The sequence below is a fragment of the Manis javanica genome, chromosome 5 (assembly GCF_040802235.1).
Source record: "Manis javanica isolate MJ-LG chromosome 5, MJ_LKY, whole genome shotgun sequence".
Classification (NCBI taxonomy): domain Eukaryota; kingdom Metazoa; phylum Chordata; class Mammalia; order Pholidota; family Manidae; genus Manis; species Manis javanica.
In genome coordinates, this window is record NC_133160.1 from 152,964,733 (window position 1) to 152,982,996 (window position 18,264).

Sequence of the window (18,264 nt, forward strand, 5' to 3'; positions counted from 1 at the left end):
ATAGCCACCAACTCTCACAAAGGAAAGTTCCAGCTGTTTCACCAGCTGCTCTTTAAGCCTGAGCCAAAAAAGAACCACCAGTAAGGTCATGGAATTCATCCAACCACTTATTTAGCAGGCCCACCCACAAGACATCACAGAAACCTGTTAAGCCTCCTTACTCCAAGAACTGAAGTAAACTAAACATTAGGTTCCTAGCTTATAATTTGTGTAATTCATTGTCCCTGTATTAATTTTTTATTATTTTTTGGCTTCTGAAAAATAAAACATAATTCCTCTAAAATACTCTTTAAACATTTTCCCCCAAAGTTTTCTGAAGTATGAAATTAAACAAAATAAACATATTAAACTTCCCTTCTGGGAAAAAAGTGTTCCTGTCAAAGTAAAGAAATACAAAATTTATTTTCTTCGCAAATATGACATAGCAATTTCTTAAATATTCTTCTTCAACACAAATCGAAAAAACAATCCTATAACATTCTCTCCCTTGTACTTCTGCCAGGATAGTCTGTTACTTTGTAAAGTTTTCAAGTGGGTCTTTACTTTTGAGCTGTATCTGAAAAATCCTTTCCTTGGTGATTAATGGAATCAAGTTAGAATTTATTATTTCATACCACTAAGATGGCTAGACTATTCAATTTTTTAAAAGTATTCTTCAGTGAGTATCTATCAATATTAAAACTGCTATAAAGACCCAAAGTTTTAAATCTGGAAATTTAATTCTAAATTATCAACTAATATATTCTTATAACTTTTTACTTCAGTTACCAGCTTTCAAAGTTTCACACTTTACAGTTCAATGACAGAAAATTTCTGCCTGTAAGTCTTTTGTTTTAATATAGTAATTACATTTCTTTTATACCTAATAAGATGATTCTTCTTGGTTGTCTATAACCTTTCTTATTTTTTCCTTCTTTAAATAACAAATTGATTATCTGACTGTTCTTTTGCATTGTACTTTGTGAGAGAGAATACTAACGTGTTAGGGGTCCAAACAAAACCACATCCAGTGCCTTGAGCTGAAGTTTTTGTCTGTGACTTCGGTCGCTGATTTTCAACTGAGAGATCATAAATGAAGGTTCATGTACTGCTATCCTGTTCATTTAAAAAATACATACATATTAAATGAAGATATTTCTAGTATGTAAATATAACTATTTGTGCAACGTATTTAATAATTTTTGTATCAGTGATCACTTAAGAGCTTATCCATGTGTGATGTAATACTTTACTACATGTATAAAAAGCTAAGTACAAACACTCCTTTATGTTAATAATTTATTTGCTATATTAATGTTTTTGTTTTCTAAGGTTACTTTATGCTATAACTTACTATGACTTAGAAACTTATCAAATTGCAACTATTTTATGATCATTAATTATCTCTGGCACTATGATCATTCACGAGGAACAAGAAAATTGTACATAATTCACTTAACATCAACAGCAAACTTTAAAAAATAGTTCTCAATTTATCATGTCACTTTTCTTTAAAAGTACTTAAAAAAGTATACCTTTACATTCTAATATTTAAACTGCTTAAAAATTAAACGAAGGCTGCTGAAGTCAAAAGTGGGAAGTAGGAAGTCACTACTGGTTGGGGATATAGAGAGAAGGATTTATGTAACAAGAAGCACTGAACCATTTGATTAGTACTGAATAAAGCACATAGGGGGCCAAAAGGCACAGGTGAAATAAGGAAATAAAATCACTTTATTTTAGACTTAAATCAAGTAGCCCAGAAGTCAACTAAGATTTCTTAACCACCAAGTATGATGCCAAGAAAGACCTATGACACTAAGCATAATAAGAATGATATAACTGTTAATAACAATGACAATAAAAACAAGCATGTACTATGTGCTGGGTCCTGTGCCAAAAGTTAATTAAAATTCAAAAAACCTTTAATTTATATATAAAGTTCCCATTTTACAGGTAAAGAAACTAAGGTAGTGAGAGATTAAGTAACTTGCCCAAAGTTATATAATTAGTAAGAGGTTGGGAATTCAAACCCAACTATGTGTGATTCCAACAACTGTACTCTGAACCACTACATTTTATTTAGGAAGATATCAGAACTTCAGAGTACAGAGAAGTCACAGGAACTCCTGTAAGGCTTCTGTAAGACTTTAAGGAATATAGTTAATTCTTCAAAAATGCATGGATAAGGGGCACCAACTCGCTACACATTTGAAAATCCACATACAACTTTTGACTCCCCTGAAACTTAAATAGTAATAGCCTACTGTTGACTAGAAGCCTTACAAATAACATAAAGTCTATCAACTCACATTTTGTATGCTGTATGTATTAAATACTGTATCTACATAAAGTTAGAGAAAAGAAAATGTTCTTTCAAATTGCTGCAAATATCCAAAAGTTTTCCAATATATTTACTGAAAAAATCCACATTTAAGTGGACTCACACAGAACAAATCCTTGTTGTTCAAGGGTCAAAACTGTACCTTAACTTTTCCTTTAGAAAATGCCTTCCTTCATTTTCTCCACAGGTACCTCTAGTTTATGCCCCTTTACACCTTTAACATGACACTTATCAAACTGCTTGAACTGAAAAACTATGTCTTTTCTTTGTATCACCAAACCTATCGTGGTGTTGGGCAAAAACAAATGCTTGATCAATGTTTGCATAATAGGTGAATGGATGGATGAATGAATGCATGAATGAATTAATAGCAACACTATCACTAGACTAAATTTAAGAAAAACAATGAGATGTAGTAAAGAGGATATATGTAACAGAGTTTTATGCCAGAAGCGATTCTACCTGAGTGGGTGAGGATGTCAGGGAAGTTCACACAGGTCTGAAAGGAATGAGGAGGCATGTGTCAGGTGAAGAGAGTGTTAGTATAAGCTCTGGTAATAAGAATTTTAGAATAGAAAATACAGTAAAAGGCTTAAGATAACTATGATAACTAACAAAACTAACAGAACTTTGGTTACCTACTGCAAATATAACATTTTAATGCCACAGGAAAGAAACATAGTAACAAATTACTATAGGCATGTGTACATTTGGAATGTGTAATAAAACTTCTCAAGCATTCTTATAAATAGCTCTTATATCTACAGTTTACCCTATAAAAAGCTCTGTAACTTCCATAGCTATTTAAGTTATTGATATTGCCCCTTTAAATTGACCCATCTAACTGTCATTACCATATAAAAGGTGCTTGATGAAGAGTATTCCAGTTTTCCTTTCTCCGTCACTCAAAAAGGCTCCAATGGGCTGACCTGAAAGCTGAACTTCTACATTTATAATTTTTCTTCTGTAGTCACATGTTTGCAATTTTAAAAAGCTGATCATGATTAAGTGTGGTCTCAACAGTAATACCAGAATTTGCGGTAAATCTGAAAACCTTTACTTTATAACCAAAAGAAAAAAGTGGCTGAAATATTTATTGCCAAAACATTGAGTAGCCTATTTTATTTCATGCTTTTGCCATATAAAGAAACATCCCAAAAGACAACATAGGAAATATACTGAGTTCCTCCTAACCAGGGTAACATATAACCCAATTCCATTTTAATGCTCTACTATCCTGTTTTAACTTAGGAACTTGTTTTATTTAAAAGAATTGTTCTTATTTTTGTCCTCTTTCCAACATCTAGTTGTACAATAAACACAATAGAAACTCAAATGCACTTGCTGAATTGACTCATCCCCACAATTTCATTATAGCCCAGTAGTCAACTAAGATTTCTTAACAACCAAGTATGTGCACAGTAAAATCAAAACTACTAACACTGATGTTCACAATATATGAGATGAAAAGTTTCAACTTGATCAGAAATACAAACTCCAAAGCAACAAAAGCCAATTATTTAAATAAGTTATGTATGAAATTTGATTAGAAAGACAATGTGAGTATTTTCTCATGTACAATAAGATAGTAATAAGTGAGTAGAGTCTTTTTTGATACCAGAAATAATCCAGGGGGGAATGGATCAATCATTAACAATCTTGTAAGGGTTAAGTTTTCATAGAAATATTAAAATTTTTAAATTCAGATCTTCAAGGATTAGATTAACTAATGGAGATATAGAAAATATAATTTAGAAAAATTTTAATAATTAATTCCAGACATCTGAAGGATAAAGTAGCATCTTAGACTTTGTATCAGATCTAACTGGGTTCAAATGTTGGGCAACATTTTAAGTTCTCTCTGGCATGGTTTTTTAGTCTGTAAAATGGGTATATTTCATTTTAACCACTGAAGCTTAAGTAAGATAATACACGTTTTAAAACGGTTGCTATTATTTACATTTTATTTATTCAACTTCATTTTTTTGAGGCTTTGACTTACAGCCAGTAATTTAATTATTATTTTTATTAAAACAATAACAATTAAGAGTCTCTACATTAATCTAATCAAATAGGCCTTTTTGTAAAGCTGGAACCATATCAAAATTGAGTTTTTGTTATATCTACTAAGTGGTCAGAAGTTGGCCCTTTTACATTATCTAAAAAGATACAGTTGGCCTATCTTTTTTAATTCCCAAAATTACTTTCCTTGGGAATGAATTTTTCAAAAAGATAGATTATTTAGACAAGGAAAATTGATTAAAACTTGAAAATTCATACCTTAAAAAATTAAAGAATGTATACATCTAGAGTATATTCTTTGAGCCCTTATCCACATTAGTAATTTACACATTTGTCACTGAAAAGTAACATCTAGCATATAATTCTCCATAAGTGGAAAAGTAAATAGGAAAACAAAGACTCACCTGGGAAGTGTTGTTCCTTTAACATTATTGTCTCTGAAATTCTTTTCATATTGGGGTAGTTCAACAAATTCTATCAACCACTGAAGTGTGTCTTCAAGGGTCCAATTATGAACTGCAAGAGATAAAAGGGGAAGGCATATTTTAAACACACCTGTTTTCAGAATTTATATATATATTGTATATGTATATGTATATGTATATATATGTACACATACACATATATATATAAAATTACTGTAACTTCAGAGGAAATAAAGACGTCAGATTGAATTCTCCATTTAATTCAATCAATAGTAAGTACTAGAATGTTATTTATCATTCTATGAGAAGCGAAAAACAGGGTAGACATACCTCTACCCTTAAGGGTTTACAATCTAGAGCAAAGAAGACACATACAAGGAAAAGAGAACAAAACGTTAGTACAATTAATTAAAAAATAAGCATCTATGCAAAGTTTGTACAGGATGAACTAACCCATTATTTCCCTGGTTATAGAAAATTTACCAGGTACATATTTATTCATTCATTCTTTCATTTAGCCATCTATCCATATAATCCTGGGTTCAAATGTTCTGAGCATCAGGTTCAAATTTTAAGCACTGAGAATACGATGGTTAACAAGATGGATAAAGTCCTTGCCCTCATGGGAGTGGGGACAAGCATTTACGAAAGGAAGAAGAGCGATGGAAATTTCAAAGAGTGATAAGCTATTAAGGAAGGAAAGATGTAAACCTCTCTGAGGAGCTGTTATCTGAACCAACATCTACAGACTGCAAGGAGCCAACACTGTAATGATCTGAGAAAAATATACTAAGTAGAGAAAAAAGCTGGTGTAAAGGCTTTATCATAGAAATGTACTCTGTGTTGAAGACCTAGAAAGAAAGCAGCCAGAGTGGCCAGGTTATAGAAGATTTTCAAAAATTCTGGGTATTTTTCTAGTTTCAATAAGAAGGGGGAGTGGTAAACAATCTTTTTAAAACATGTGGAGAGTGGATTATAGTAGACAAGGTTGAAAACAGAAATAAGAAGATAGATTCTTTACATTAACTAAGTAGAAGAGGTTATTGCCTTGGACTATGGTACTAGTAGAGGATATGGTGGTAAGCGGTCAGATCCAAGACTTATTTTGGGGATAATGCTGTTAGATGTGCTGATGAAATGGATGGGGCTTGGTAGGAAGAGGAAAGACAAAAAAAAAAAAGTACAGGGTAGTGCCATTCACTGAGATAGGAAAGAATGGGGAGGAACAGACTAGGTAAGTAGGGGCAGGTGATAGAGATCAGAAGTTCTATTATTAGACTTGTTGTATTTGAAATATGCATTAATATTTAAGTACAGACAACGGAAATTTCAAAGAGTGATAAGCTATTAAGGAAGGAAAGATGTAAACCTCTCTGAGGAGCTGTTATCTGAACCAACATCTACAGACTGCAAGGAGCCAACACTGTAATGATCTGAGAAAAATATACTAAGTAGAGAAAAAAGCTGGTGTAAAGGCTTTATCATAGAAATGTACTCTGTGTTGAAGACCTAGAAAGAAAGCAGCCAGAGTGGCCAGGTTATAGAAGATTTTCAAAAATTCTGGGTATTTTTCTAGTTTCAATAAGAAGGGGGAGTGGTAAACAATCTTTTTAAAACATGTGGAGAGTGGATTATAGTAGACAAGGTTGAAAACAGAAATAAGAAGATAGATTCTTTACGTTAACTAAGTAGAAGAGATTATTGCCTTGGACTATGGTACTAGTAGAGGATATGGTGGTAAGCGGTCAGATCCAAGACTTATTTTGGGGATAATGCTGTTAGATGTGCTCATGAAATGGATGGGGCTTGGTAGGAAGAGGAAAGACAAAAAAAAAAAAGTACAGGGTAGTGCCATTCACTGAGATAGGAAAGAATGGGGAGGAACAGACTAGGTAAGTAGGGGCAGGTGACAGAGATCAGAAGTTCTATTATTAGACTTGTTGTATTTGAAATATGCATTAATATTTAAGTACAGACATATAGTAGCAGTCAAATATACAAGTCTGGAGCTTAGGTAAGAGTGAGTTTAGAAACAGAGATATAAATTGGGAATCATTACCATACAAATGGCCTTTAGACTGAATGAGATTGCCCAGGAAGACTGACAATAGCTATTAATAGATTCTCAAAGACGGGCTCTAAATCATGAAGACGATAGCTAACACCTCTTCTCCTGGACACTTACTTTGAATTAAGGCCTTTAAATGTATTTTTTTCCTTTAAGCCTTTAACAACAACAAAAAACTTATGAGGCACTAATATGATTATCTTCATTTTGGAGATAAGAAACTGAGAAGGTAATTGAGACCAAGACAGTAAGTAGCAGTACTGGATTTGAATCCAAGCCAACTGACCTAAGGAACTGACTCTGCTACTCCAAGAGCAGTAATATTAAATTACAGCAGAGATAAAACAAGCAGTTAAACTGGAAGCAACTCAGACATTTCTGCTTGAAGAGTATGAAGGACAATGGTTAAGTTTACCCAAGGAAAGGATGTAACTGTGCTTGAAAAATAAAGAGTTCCATATTGTCTGCATTTAATTTGAAGGTTTGAGAAAACAAAGCACTTATAGACCACAGAAAAGGTCAAAGAGGAGTAAGAAAACAAGTGAGCAATAGAAGCAGACCTGGGAATTCATCTCTGTATAAATAAGTCTGAGAAAAGATCTTTCTGATAAACTAAAGAAAATTATGAGTTCACTTTTGCAAGTAAAGCTAGTTTTTCACAATCTGCCTTTTTCATTGTGTTCTTCAGAGAAAAAGCTTAAATAAATCAAACAAAAAGTTAACAAAAACTTATTTAAAAATTGAGTTTGGAATTTTTACATTTTGAAACCGGCAATTTTACATTGAGACAAACTTTGATTAACTGTGTATGTCCTCTCCTTCATGTGTTCTGTTCTAAGCTTGGACATGTGCCCGAGAATGTTGCCATTTAGCTAGATAACTCACATTAGTCAAAAAATTCAGGCCCTGGGTTCTTTCCACTGACTTTAATACATTCAAAGAAGCTAAGTTTCTTCCTACTCAAGATGAACTGCATTGAGAATTGCTGTCTGACTGCCAAGAAAACGACAGTGCAGCTGCACCTCACACACCCACACAAAAACTTCAGCCAAGGAAACAGTAAGAGTCTTTCTATCATTTCTATGGCTGTTCAAATGATCAACAGCAGAAGTCCCTGATCTAAACACTGCAGTACATCAAAATGTTCCCTCAATTTTCCAATATGCCAGAATAGAAAGAAAAATCAAATAAAAAATTATATATGCTGAAAGTACCCAAATCTTAGTGTTATTCTACCTAGTAAATAGAATATTATAATAGTTTTAAAATAATTCACTGTACTTTTTATGCATAGGATTATTTAACTAATTGTAGTTATTTATTTGCGGTAATCAACAGAATGAAGAGATCAGAAGGGCTAGGAATAACCAGCAATGGAGAGGGTAAAGAAACTAGTCTTCCTGTGGCCACAAAACTGAAGCAGCCTTCTAAAATAGACACATGAAGCATGCATACATATATCCTCAGTTGTATAAACTAGGATATAAGCAGAGGAAACATCCAAAGAAATCAAAGTGATCTCTCCCTCCCCTGAATTTCTATAGTGCTTACTATTTCTACCAAATGGCATATCATATGTGCTGCTTTACTTTGTAACTGTTTGCCTAATTACATCTTATGTTCCTACTATACTGTAAGCTTCCATAAGACAGGGACAATGAAGCCCAGCATAAAGTTGCCATTTAAGTATTAGTATGAATGCATAACTGACTTTTTCTTCCTTAAAGACAAAAATCTATTCTACATTGTTTTTAACTGTGTCTACTTGCTACCCCATAGTTGGGTGAAAGACAGACAATACCATTTCCATGGTATTGCATTTCAAAGCAGTCCTAGAAAATCCTTGACTCCCAAATAGAATCACAGAAACATGTAACATAATGGAGGTTAGAAGCTATCAATTTATGGCTGTGTATGTGGCAGAGCGAGATGAGATGAGAATCCGTGTGCTTCCGGTCCACGCCTGCTTTAAGCAAACACTATACACACAAATGAAACATACAATTTGAAAGACTAAACCATATATATTTACTTGCTCCTTTCATTTATAAATGTGAATCTTATAAGGCCAATGCACCCAGTGCACTTAGCCATGTAGTTGTATTAAATAATAGGCCTAAAAATACAAAACAGCTTAGTGAAGTACACCATGTAAGTTTCCATCTGTTATATTTAATATAAGTACATATTGTCCTAAAAAAGCCTTCAGAGATGGTTTGTAAAAAAAATCACATAAATACTGTGGGGAAAAAAATTAATTTCTAATTACAAAGCATGAGTGTGTGTGTAGAGACATGTTATTAATAGCAGTAGCTAACATTTATGAGAACTTGGCAATTTCCAGTAATTGTTCAAAATGCTTTACATGGATTATCTCATGAAATTTTTTCAACAACCTTAGAAATAGGTTTTAGAAGTAATATAATATTGGTTTACAGATCAGGAAGCTAAGGCTCAGAGAATGTAAGTAATTTCTTTAAATTTTTACATACTCTAAGTAAATAGCAGAGATGGGATTCAAAACTATGTCTGTTGACTTCAAAACCTCAACTCTTAGCCAGCATGCTTCTCCTCCTCTCCCTCCTCTGCATACTGAGAAAAAATGTCAAAATACAGCTGAATTTGCCACCAGCTTTGTCCAACCTTGGACATAATAGACCACCATTAATAATTATTCTGCACTGTATTTTTTAATAGTTCTGCTATTTTTTTTTAAATGCTATGTCCTATATTTATGATAAAAACATCTGTAATGTTGTTCTTAATATTCAGAAAGCAACTGGCATAACCATTTCTTTTGGCAAACTAATGAATTTTAGAGAAATCAACTTCAGACATCATAACATAGTACCACACAAGTGAATATGGTGTAGTTAAACAGACACTTACTACATTCTATTAAAGCATGGAAACATCTTTGTAAGTACCAAAGGATTTGGTAAGGGGGTCAGGGAGGAGAAAGAATAAACATTATTAATTAAGAGTAACTACATTTAAAGTTGCCAAAATGAAAGGGTTATTGGAAGAAATTCTGTATTTTGAAGCTTCTTTGACATATGAACCAAAAACTATTGACAGTTTGGGAAATATTTTAATTACTGGCATGCTTATATGCAGTACTATATTCTAAAATATAGGTGGACACCAGTATTCACTAGTTTTCTAAATTTAATTTCAACTGAGAATTTCAAGCTACAAAAACCTCAGAAATTCTCTTTACATTGACAGACAACTTATCAAGGGAAAATACAATTAACCTAAAAAATAGCAGACTGATGAAAAGCAATTTTAAGTGTAGTATAGATATTTAAAACATACTTTTTAAAATATAAAACATGAAAAAGTTTAAAGCCTTCCATGTATCATCTTAGTCAGCTTATAGACTTTGTGTTGTTACTTCTGAGTAAAACTTTAGATGATAAGCTGCTCAACAGTCAAGACAGGCTTATCTTTAGAACTGTGCCATAATGTGAGCTTCTTATTTGCACACTGGTCAGCAAGGCATGTCTTTGTAACACGGACTAAATTCCTGCAACATGCTATATTTGGACACCTAAAAGCTGCACCCTGAGCTTGAGAAGTCCAGATATTAGAAGTTTTACCAAAGATAAATAAATACGCTTTCCCACATGAGCTCCTTACCTTTTACCATGCAAGAATTACGTACAATTTTTTGGCACACAGTTTAGATAAATCTTGGTAAATGTCTGAACATTCAGAACTTACAAATTACCAGGGTGTTCTCTTTCCAATACTGGCACAATGGACACTAAGGGAAAGCATTATTTCCTCTACAATAAACTGCAATCCTATTATCATTTACACCGAGTGCAGTAAACACCTCATTTCATGAAAACGGCGAGAACAAAGACATATCCTAAAAGAGAAATTGGAAAAGCATTTGAGTCTCACAAGTGTATGACTGTGGTAAAGATCAACAAACAAAACATATGTGGAAATGATTCTTAGGACTGATACAAGTGCACTGTAAATGTGAATTTGTATCATAAAAAATAAATAAGTGTAGGATCAGAAATTCTGTGTAATTAGGGAAATCCAAGGTATGTGCTTTCTCTATAAATGAGTCAACAAAACCAGTGAACTCAAATCTATAAGGGAACTAACTAACTAATTAAGTTTTCCTAAATTTCTAATTATGGTATCATTAGTGATAACACCTTAGGGACAGAGTGGCTGAATCTCTAGTTACTCATTCTTCCATTTTACACTCAGCCCTCAGCCTTCTTCTTTTTTAAAAAACACCAAACAGAATAAAAAGAGCATTTCACATGAAATGAAGTTAAGTTCTTAAGGACAGACAATATTTCTTACTAATTTCTCTGTTCCCAACATGTTATACAATGTTAAAAATATAGCAGGCACTAAACAATTGTGGAATGGAAAATACATCTTCAGAATTCATTAATACTTGCTAGATGAGTGAACAGATGACAAAATGATTCTATTAATCAAGCCTTCTGGGAAACTGTCACCTTCATCCACTCTTTTTAGTAGCATTTCTAGATAAAGCAATAAACATTTTCAAAAATATTACTAAGCTTCATAAAATGAAAAGGATGCTGTTTTCAAAGGACGGGCTTAACAATAACAAAAATTCTATTCCTAAATTATAGCTTTACAAATATTTGCTATTTTTCCACTATTAAAATTATCAAAAATGCTCATATTTTTTCTCTTGGAATTTGAAAGGTTCTTCAAAAGATTTTCTGTGCAGCAACTTTGAATTCTTTTATTCAGCAAATATTTACTGAGTGTACAGGGTACTGGGGATAAAATAAATGTAAAATATTTGAGTCAAGAAATTATTACCAAGACTAGCAGAAAGCTCAATGTAAGAAAGTATATTGACTTTAATAGGCAGTTCAACAACAACAAAAAATGAACACAAAAGGCCAGTTAATAAGTACCTTCTTTCTAAAGGCTGTTTAGGCCAGCTAAAAATCGGGCTTTCACAGCTTGTGGTCACACAATCTTCAGGTAAGAACAGACATTACATCAAAACTTGTTTATCTTAGTTTCTTTAAGAACAGAAAATTCACCAACTCCAGTGGAGGAAGCATTTTCAAGAAAATTTTACTCAGGAAATTTTTATATGATCTGCAACTACATACAGCTTTTTCTAGAAAACTTGGTGTTTAAAAATCTAGCAATTTTCAATTTAGGTTTGACTTACTATATACAAAAGTGGCTTAACTAAGTATTATTAGTACAAAAACAACTTTTAGGAAAAATTCATTTGTTTTGTGGGTACTGACACAATGGTTTAAAACTCTAAAACACTAAATACCTGATCCATTCACAGGGACCTCTGTCAATAGCTAAAAGTTATGGGAGGAAGGAAAAATGTGGATAATGTGCTTCAGTAATAAAAATAAGTTCACAAAGATGGGCTCATTAACAGAATGTCACTGGGTAGTGCTCACTTGGCTTCTCATCAGTTTTTTCCAATTCTCAAATTGATTTAAAATTTTTTCAATTGACCAGCAGTAGCCAGGTTCTATATGAGGACTGAAAAGTAGGACAGCAGTGGCCAGAGTCTGCATAATGGGAACACTGGAGTGGCAACTCTAGAAAGGCAGAGGTCCATACAAAGCAGGCTTCTAAGTATGGCACGATCAACTGGGGTCAAGAGACTGGCTTTGTAAGTGGAACTAAGCAAATAAAATATACTGAAGATAACAACAGAGCTAGGCTTTTTACAATGAATGAAAGGAGGTACAAATAGGGAAAGAGGTTAAGCTAGAATTAACCCAGTCATGTTGGACTGATATCAATGTGAACTGGTATCAGGTATCAATGTGAACTCATGACTTTTAATATATAGAGAAAAATACAGGGGTGTGTGTTTTTTAACTGTTCACTGAGAGGCTTAGAAATGATAGCATCCTAGTAGCAAGAGCACATCCACTACACAAATCTTGGTTTCTAAACACCATGTCAACTGAAAGTAACAGGACTCCTTGGAGAAATGGTTGTTTCCAGAGTTAGGGCTGAAAAATAACAAAGTGAGCCTGGAACATCTTTTTGTGTCAGACATCAGGGAAGGGCTCAAACATCAATGGAGACATGCATACGAAAAAATACAGAAGCCAGCTTGAAAGGCTTTACACTAACCAAATTTGGGACAATTTGAGAGTAACAAGAACAACAAATTACAACCACTGAATAAAAGAGGAATACATGAGTCCACACTGATATAAATGAATAAATGCAAAGATCAATCTTCAGAACAATCAAAAAATTTTGAGATTCACTATTTCTCCAATATCTATTTGTAAGATGTATCAGTTATCTCTATCTTCACAAGACAAGATAATAACAATACACTCTGTTTAAATCTCTTCCTTACAACAGAATGCAACTGATAAAAAAAAGGAATGGTGGAATTTCAAAAATTATAATTTGGCAACCATCAGAGAAATAATTAATTCAGGCAAGAAATATTCATGGAGGCTGTAACTAGTGGGTGAAAATGACATGAAGAATGTGATTTTACCAAGTCTCCAAGTTTCTCTCCATAAAAAAAATACTTATTAATTACAGATAGGGGAAAAAGTAACTTTACAGTTATAGAAACCTTACAGACACTATCTTAATCAAGTGATTAAAGGTAAGAACACTGGTAAACAGGACAAACTGACACCATTTGCCTCTCAAAAGGATGTAATGAGAAGAATCATTTCTGTGACTGTCCAGCCCAAAATGCATATGCTGAATTTCACCACATGAAAACATCGAACAGATCCTAATTTAGATGCAATCTAAAAAATGACACTTTTCAAAATTACTAGTCAAAGACATACAAGACAAGGAAATACTATGGAATTGCTCTGGATTGAAGAAGACTCCAGAGCCAGGACAACTGAATATATAATACATACTCTTGGGTTCAGTGGGTATAAGTGTTATTATTAGAACAAATGGCAAAACTGGAATGAGGATCTCTGGACAAAATATATATGAGAATTCTTTGTTTTGGTCCTGCAACTCTTTACTAAATTTGAAATTAAAATTTTAAAAAGAAATCTCTTTCAATTATGTAGAGAGTTCAATTAATTACTAACTTCTCTATCACCTTTATAGCTTGTGGTTTTCTTCACGAAAGTATGTAATCTTTCAACACTAATAATGATAATAGTAAACACTAGGCCCTTATTAGCTATCAAGTATTGTTCTCAGCACTGTATACTCATTAATTCATTTAATTCTCAACACAATCCTCTAAGGTGGGTACTATCATTAGCTATATTTTACAGACGGGGAAAGTTAAAGACAGAGAGATTAAGATACTTGTCTGAGGTCACAAATCTGGTTAAGTGTTTATATAAAAAGATTTGAATTTAGATAGTTAAGTACCACATTTACTTTGGGATAGTGTATCTCTAGGAAAGGAAGGATAGCTGTACTCTGGGGTTTCTCGAGATATCAGTGTCTAGAAGATGAGAGGCTTCAGTGATTATGAAGCCTCCAAACCCATAAAAGGCTTGCTTGTTGGTCAATGTCCATTTAGTATCACATTGGAGATATAAAATCCCAAATTTACAATATTGGAAAGTTTCCAGTATGGACTTAGGATGTTAATCTAGCAAAAAAACTTAATAAACTATATAAAAATATTTATGATACCTTTTGAAGACTAAATTTTAAAGGAAAACCAATTGTTCCACAGAGTCTGGTTGCACTCAGGAATATTCTGAAATTTTAGTAGTCTTTTTTAGGAACAGCATGAGTGATTATACTGGTTCAAGTTGTTAAAACATTTAAACTGCTATTTCTCTACCTTCATGGGATGGAGTTGAAATAACGTGTTTCAGATTTTTTTTTTAGCCTTTTTAAATTGTCTGTTCAATAATTCCCAGTTATATTTCTTTGTTCGCTTGCAATTGACTTATTTCCAAGATCTAGAAGTGCTTTCTTATTTTAACTATTTTTTCAGGTCCCAACTGGAGAAGAAAGTAATTCTGCTTACTTTGGTAAAATGTTGTTGGAGGGGAAAGAATAAATTGTGCCCAGATAATTAAATTCAGATTTCTGAAATTATAAACTGTTCTTCCTTATAGTTGCTATTCCAGGCAAAAAAAAAATACTTTATTATCTAGGAAGTAATGAATGTTTTAAAAGAAGTGTTCATGAACCAAAAATGATAAAAGTGACTTATAAATCCTACCTAATCAATTTACTTACAAAATAAACAAATTCTTATATTCTAGAAAACAAGTACCATACCTATTTGTAGTTTATACATGTCTTCCGACTACACAAATGCTAGTAAAAATTTTTGGTTTTTATTTTATTTTTTTATTACACTAATCTGGTATTATGGGGAATTCTGTTCATTGCTTCCTATTTATATAGAAAAATGAAAGACATTCACAATGACATCAAATTTTTTAAAAACTACTACTGAAATTTTTCATCAAAAAATATGGAAAATGAAGACAGCAAATGAAACTACCATTTCTTATATTAGCCTAAGTCACATAAAAATATTGTTTTTGCTAGAATTGACAACAGCAAAGACATGACCTAGAACTCCTTAAAACTTAATAAAATTCCTTTTGTAATTTCATAAAAGTATATCCTCCTAGACAATCCTTTGGATGCCTTTACAAACTTGATGCTCATTGGCTTTCTAATGTTTCATTTGTTGCTTTCCCCAAGGCTTCACTTGGCAAAAATTGATGAGTAACTCAAAAAACAAGAACCCCAGACACAGAACTAGAAAAACCTTCCCATATTTCTAAGCTTAACAGTAAGAATAACAGTAGTTGGGAACAGTTGCTGGTATTTTTAGATATTACTTAAGTGTGACAGATTCTATCTGCCTCTTTGGGATGTTTAGGTCATGTGCCAAGAATCATTTATTCCCTGAATTTACAGGTATTTGGAGGGCATCTCTTTCTCAGGATTTCCAAACTAATTCTGAATGGACAGTGCCTAGTTTTTGCCACCTCAAATTCACCTTTCTGCTCCTCCAATGATGCTTTTAAAAACAACCATGTTTCCTCTTCAATAGCACAGGCGTGTCTGGTGATCCTAGTGAGCACAGTCAGGGTTTCACCTTGTCAAAATAAAAAGTTCTGGGTAGTAGTTAAAATGTGTAATATCCAGGGAGATTTTGGAAAAGGGAGAGGTTGAGTAAAATTTACTGATATAATTTCCAGTGTTGAGTTATATTAGCTCATTTCATTAAAATACTAAAATGGGATATAATAAAGAATCTATATTGGGGAATCAGTATACTCAAGCATTGTAAAATTCATAGTGGGACCAAAAGAGTCCCATGAGAAAACCCATTTATAGTCCAAGTTTTAGACTGCAGGTGTGAAGAACGTACTAGGATTTTTCTGAAGGAGTAGCTGTATTTTATACCATGTGACTGATGCTTCCAGACCCCACCTACCCCTAGATTCAGAATAAGAATTTAAGCTTTTCTTCTCAAAATAAAGTTTCTCTGGCTTATCAATCTGTTATGGCTATTTGTCTGCTAGATACCTTTTTTCTCTTTGTCTTCTTCTGAGACAAGACTCATGATCGCCAGGAAGATGGGGCCAAAGAAGGAAATAATCATAGGGCTCCATCCTAGAGGTCACAGCGATAGGTCTTAGATATGGCCACAGGATTTAAGACAGTTAATTTCTGAAATTTTTCTAACTAGGGAAAATAGAAAAGACTCATTTCTCTTTGGTCATGATCCTGGGAAAACAAGCCTACAACTGCCAGCAGCTAAAAAGCTAGCCTCTAGGAAATGTAGTAGGAGAAAATAAAATCAACATTCAGAAAGGAATAGACAGAGAAATACAGATAACCAAAATGAATCAAGCACTTGCCTATACACCTACACTTTCCCATTAAATAAGGATAGTTTTTTAATTAAGGTAGATTGATTTTCTTTTACATCAATTATTTCTCAACTGGGTCATTCCATTAATATGAAAAGACACTGTACAATCTCCATTGTTAAGAAAAAAATTTCCTTCACATCATACCTATCTTCATCTATCATAGTCCCATTTCACTCCTCCTCACTTTGAAAGTCAAAGATACAGCTGACTCTTAAACAATGTGGCCTTTAGGGATGTCAACCACTGTGCAGTTCAAAATCCACATACAACTTTTGGCTTCCCAAAAACTTCACTACTAATAGCCTGCTGTTGACCACAAGCCTTACTTAACCATAAGCCTTACTTAAGCTTTGCTTAATCAATAAACAGTTGATTGACACATATTTTGTATATTATATTATATAGTGTATTCTTACAGTAAAATAAGCTAGAGAAAAGAGAATGGTTTTTCTCAAATTGCTGCAAACCTCCAAAAAATTTTTCTATGTATTTACTGACAAAAATCCACATGCAAGCAGACCCACGCAGTTCAAACCCAAATTGTTTGAATACAGACACCTGTATCTACTGTCTTCACTCCCTCTTTAATTCACTCCAATCAGACTTTCACTTCAACAACAGTGCAACTGCTTTTGTCAAGATCACCAACAACCTTAACCTCTCCTTTGCCAATCCAACAGCGAGGTCTCTGTCATCAACTTATTTAAACTTCTGGAGCATCTAATACTGACTGTGCCCTCTTTCTTAAACAATTTCCTTCATAGGCTTCCAGGACCCTACATTCTCCTAGTTACCCTCGTATCTCACTGCTCATTTCTTCTCTTTCTTCTTTCTTGGCTTCTCCCCTGCTCCCTGACCACTCAGAACTTAGTTCTTCACCTCTTTACATTGTGATCTCAATGTTTTTCAATCTTCTTTTTTTCATTAATGACCCCCCAATTGATTTTATACTTACTTTTTCCCCCTAATCACTTCTATCTCCAAGGAAATTTACCACAGGTACAAAAAACCTAGGCACCATCTTTACTTTCTGTCCCCATCCCAATCAACTTACTGAATCCAATCCAAGAGCAAATTCTGTCAGCTCTTCCTTCAAACTATGTCATATATCAGACTTTTCTGCTACCTTCCTCTCACCAGGTCACTGTAAGAGCCTCAAGAGGCCTTCTACTTCTACTCCTTACCCTCTTTCTCAAGAGTCTGTATCACACAGTAACGAGGAAAATCTTTTCCAAAGATAAACTACATTACTACAATGTGAAAAACTACAAAATGGAGGCGGAGCCAAGATGGCGGCGTGGGTAGAGCAGTTGAAATCTCCTCCCAAAAACACATAGAGCTATGAAAATAAAACAAACAAAACTCTTCCTAAAATAGAGACCAGAGGACACAGGACAACATCCAGACCACATCCACACATGCAAGAACCCAGCGCCTTGCGAAGGGGGTAAGATACAAGCCCCGGCCTGGCGGGACCCAAGAGCCCCTCCCCCCAGCTCCCAGCGGATGGAAAGAAACTGGAGCGGCTTTTTTTTTTTTTTTTGGCGAGTGCTTTTTGGA

At 33.6% G+C, this 18,264-nt stretch overlaps 1 protein-coding gene across 2 annotated transcripts in view; it reads right to left on the reverse strand.

Moving 5' to 3' along the window:
* STIM2 (stromal interaction molecule 2) overlaps window positions 1–18,264 on the reverse strand; it is a 192,367-nt gene that overhangs the window by 25,580 nt on the left and 148,523 nt on the right. For both annotated transcript variants that reach the window (XM_036994731.2, XM_036994730.2), the window contains exons 4-5: window positions 4,750–4,861; window positions 980–1,095 (exon numbers count right to left, since the gene is read on the reverse strand). In XM_036994731.2, the coding sequence (XP_036850626.2) occupies window positions 980–1,095; window positions 4,750–4,861 (228 nt within the window). The remainder of the gene's footprint in view (window positions 1–979; window positions 1,096–4,749; window positions 4,862–18,264) is intronic.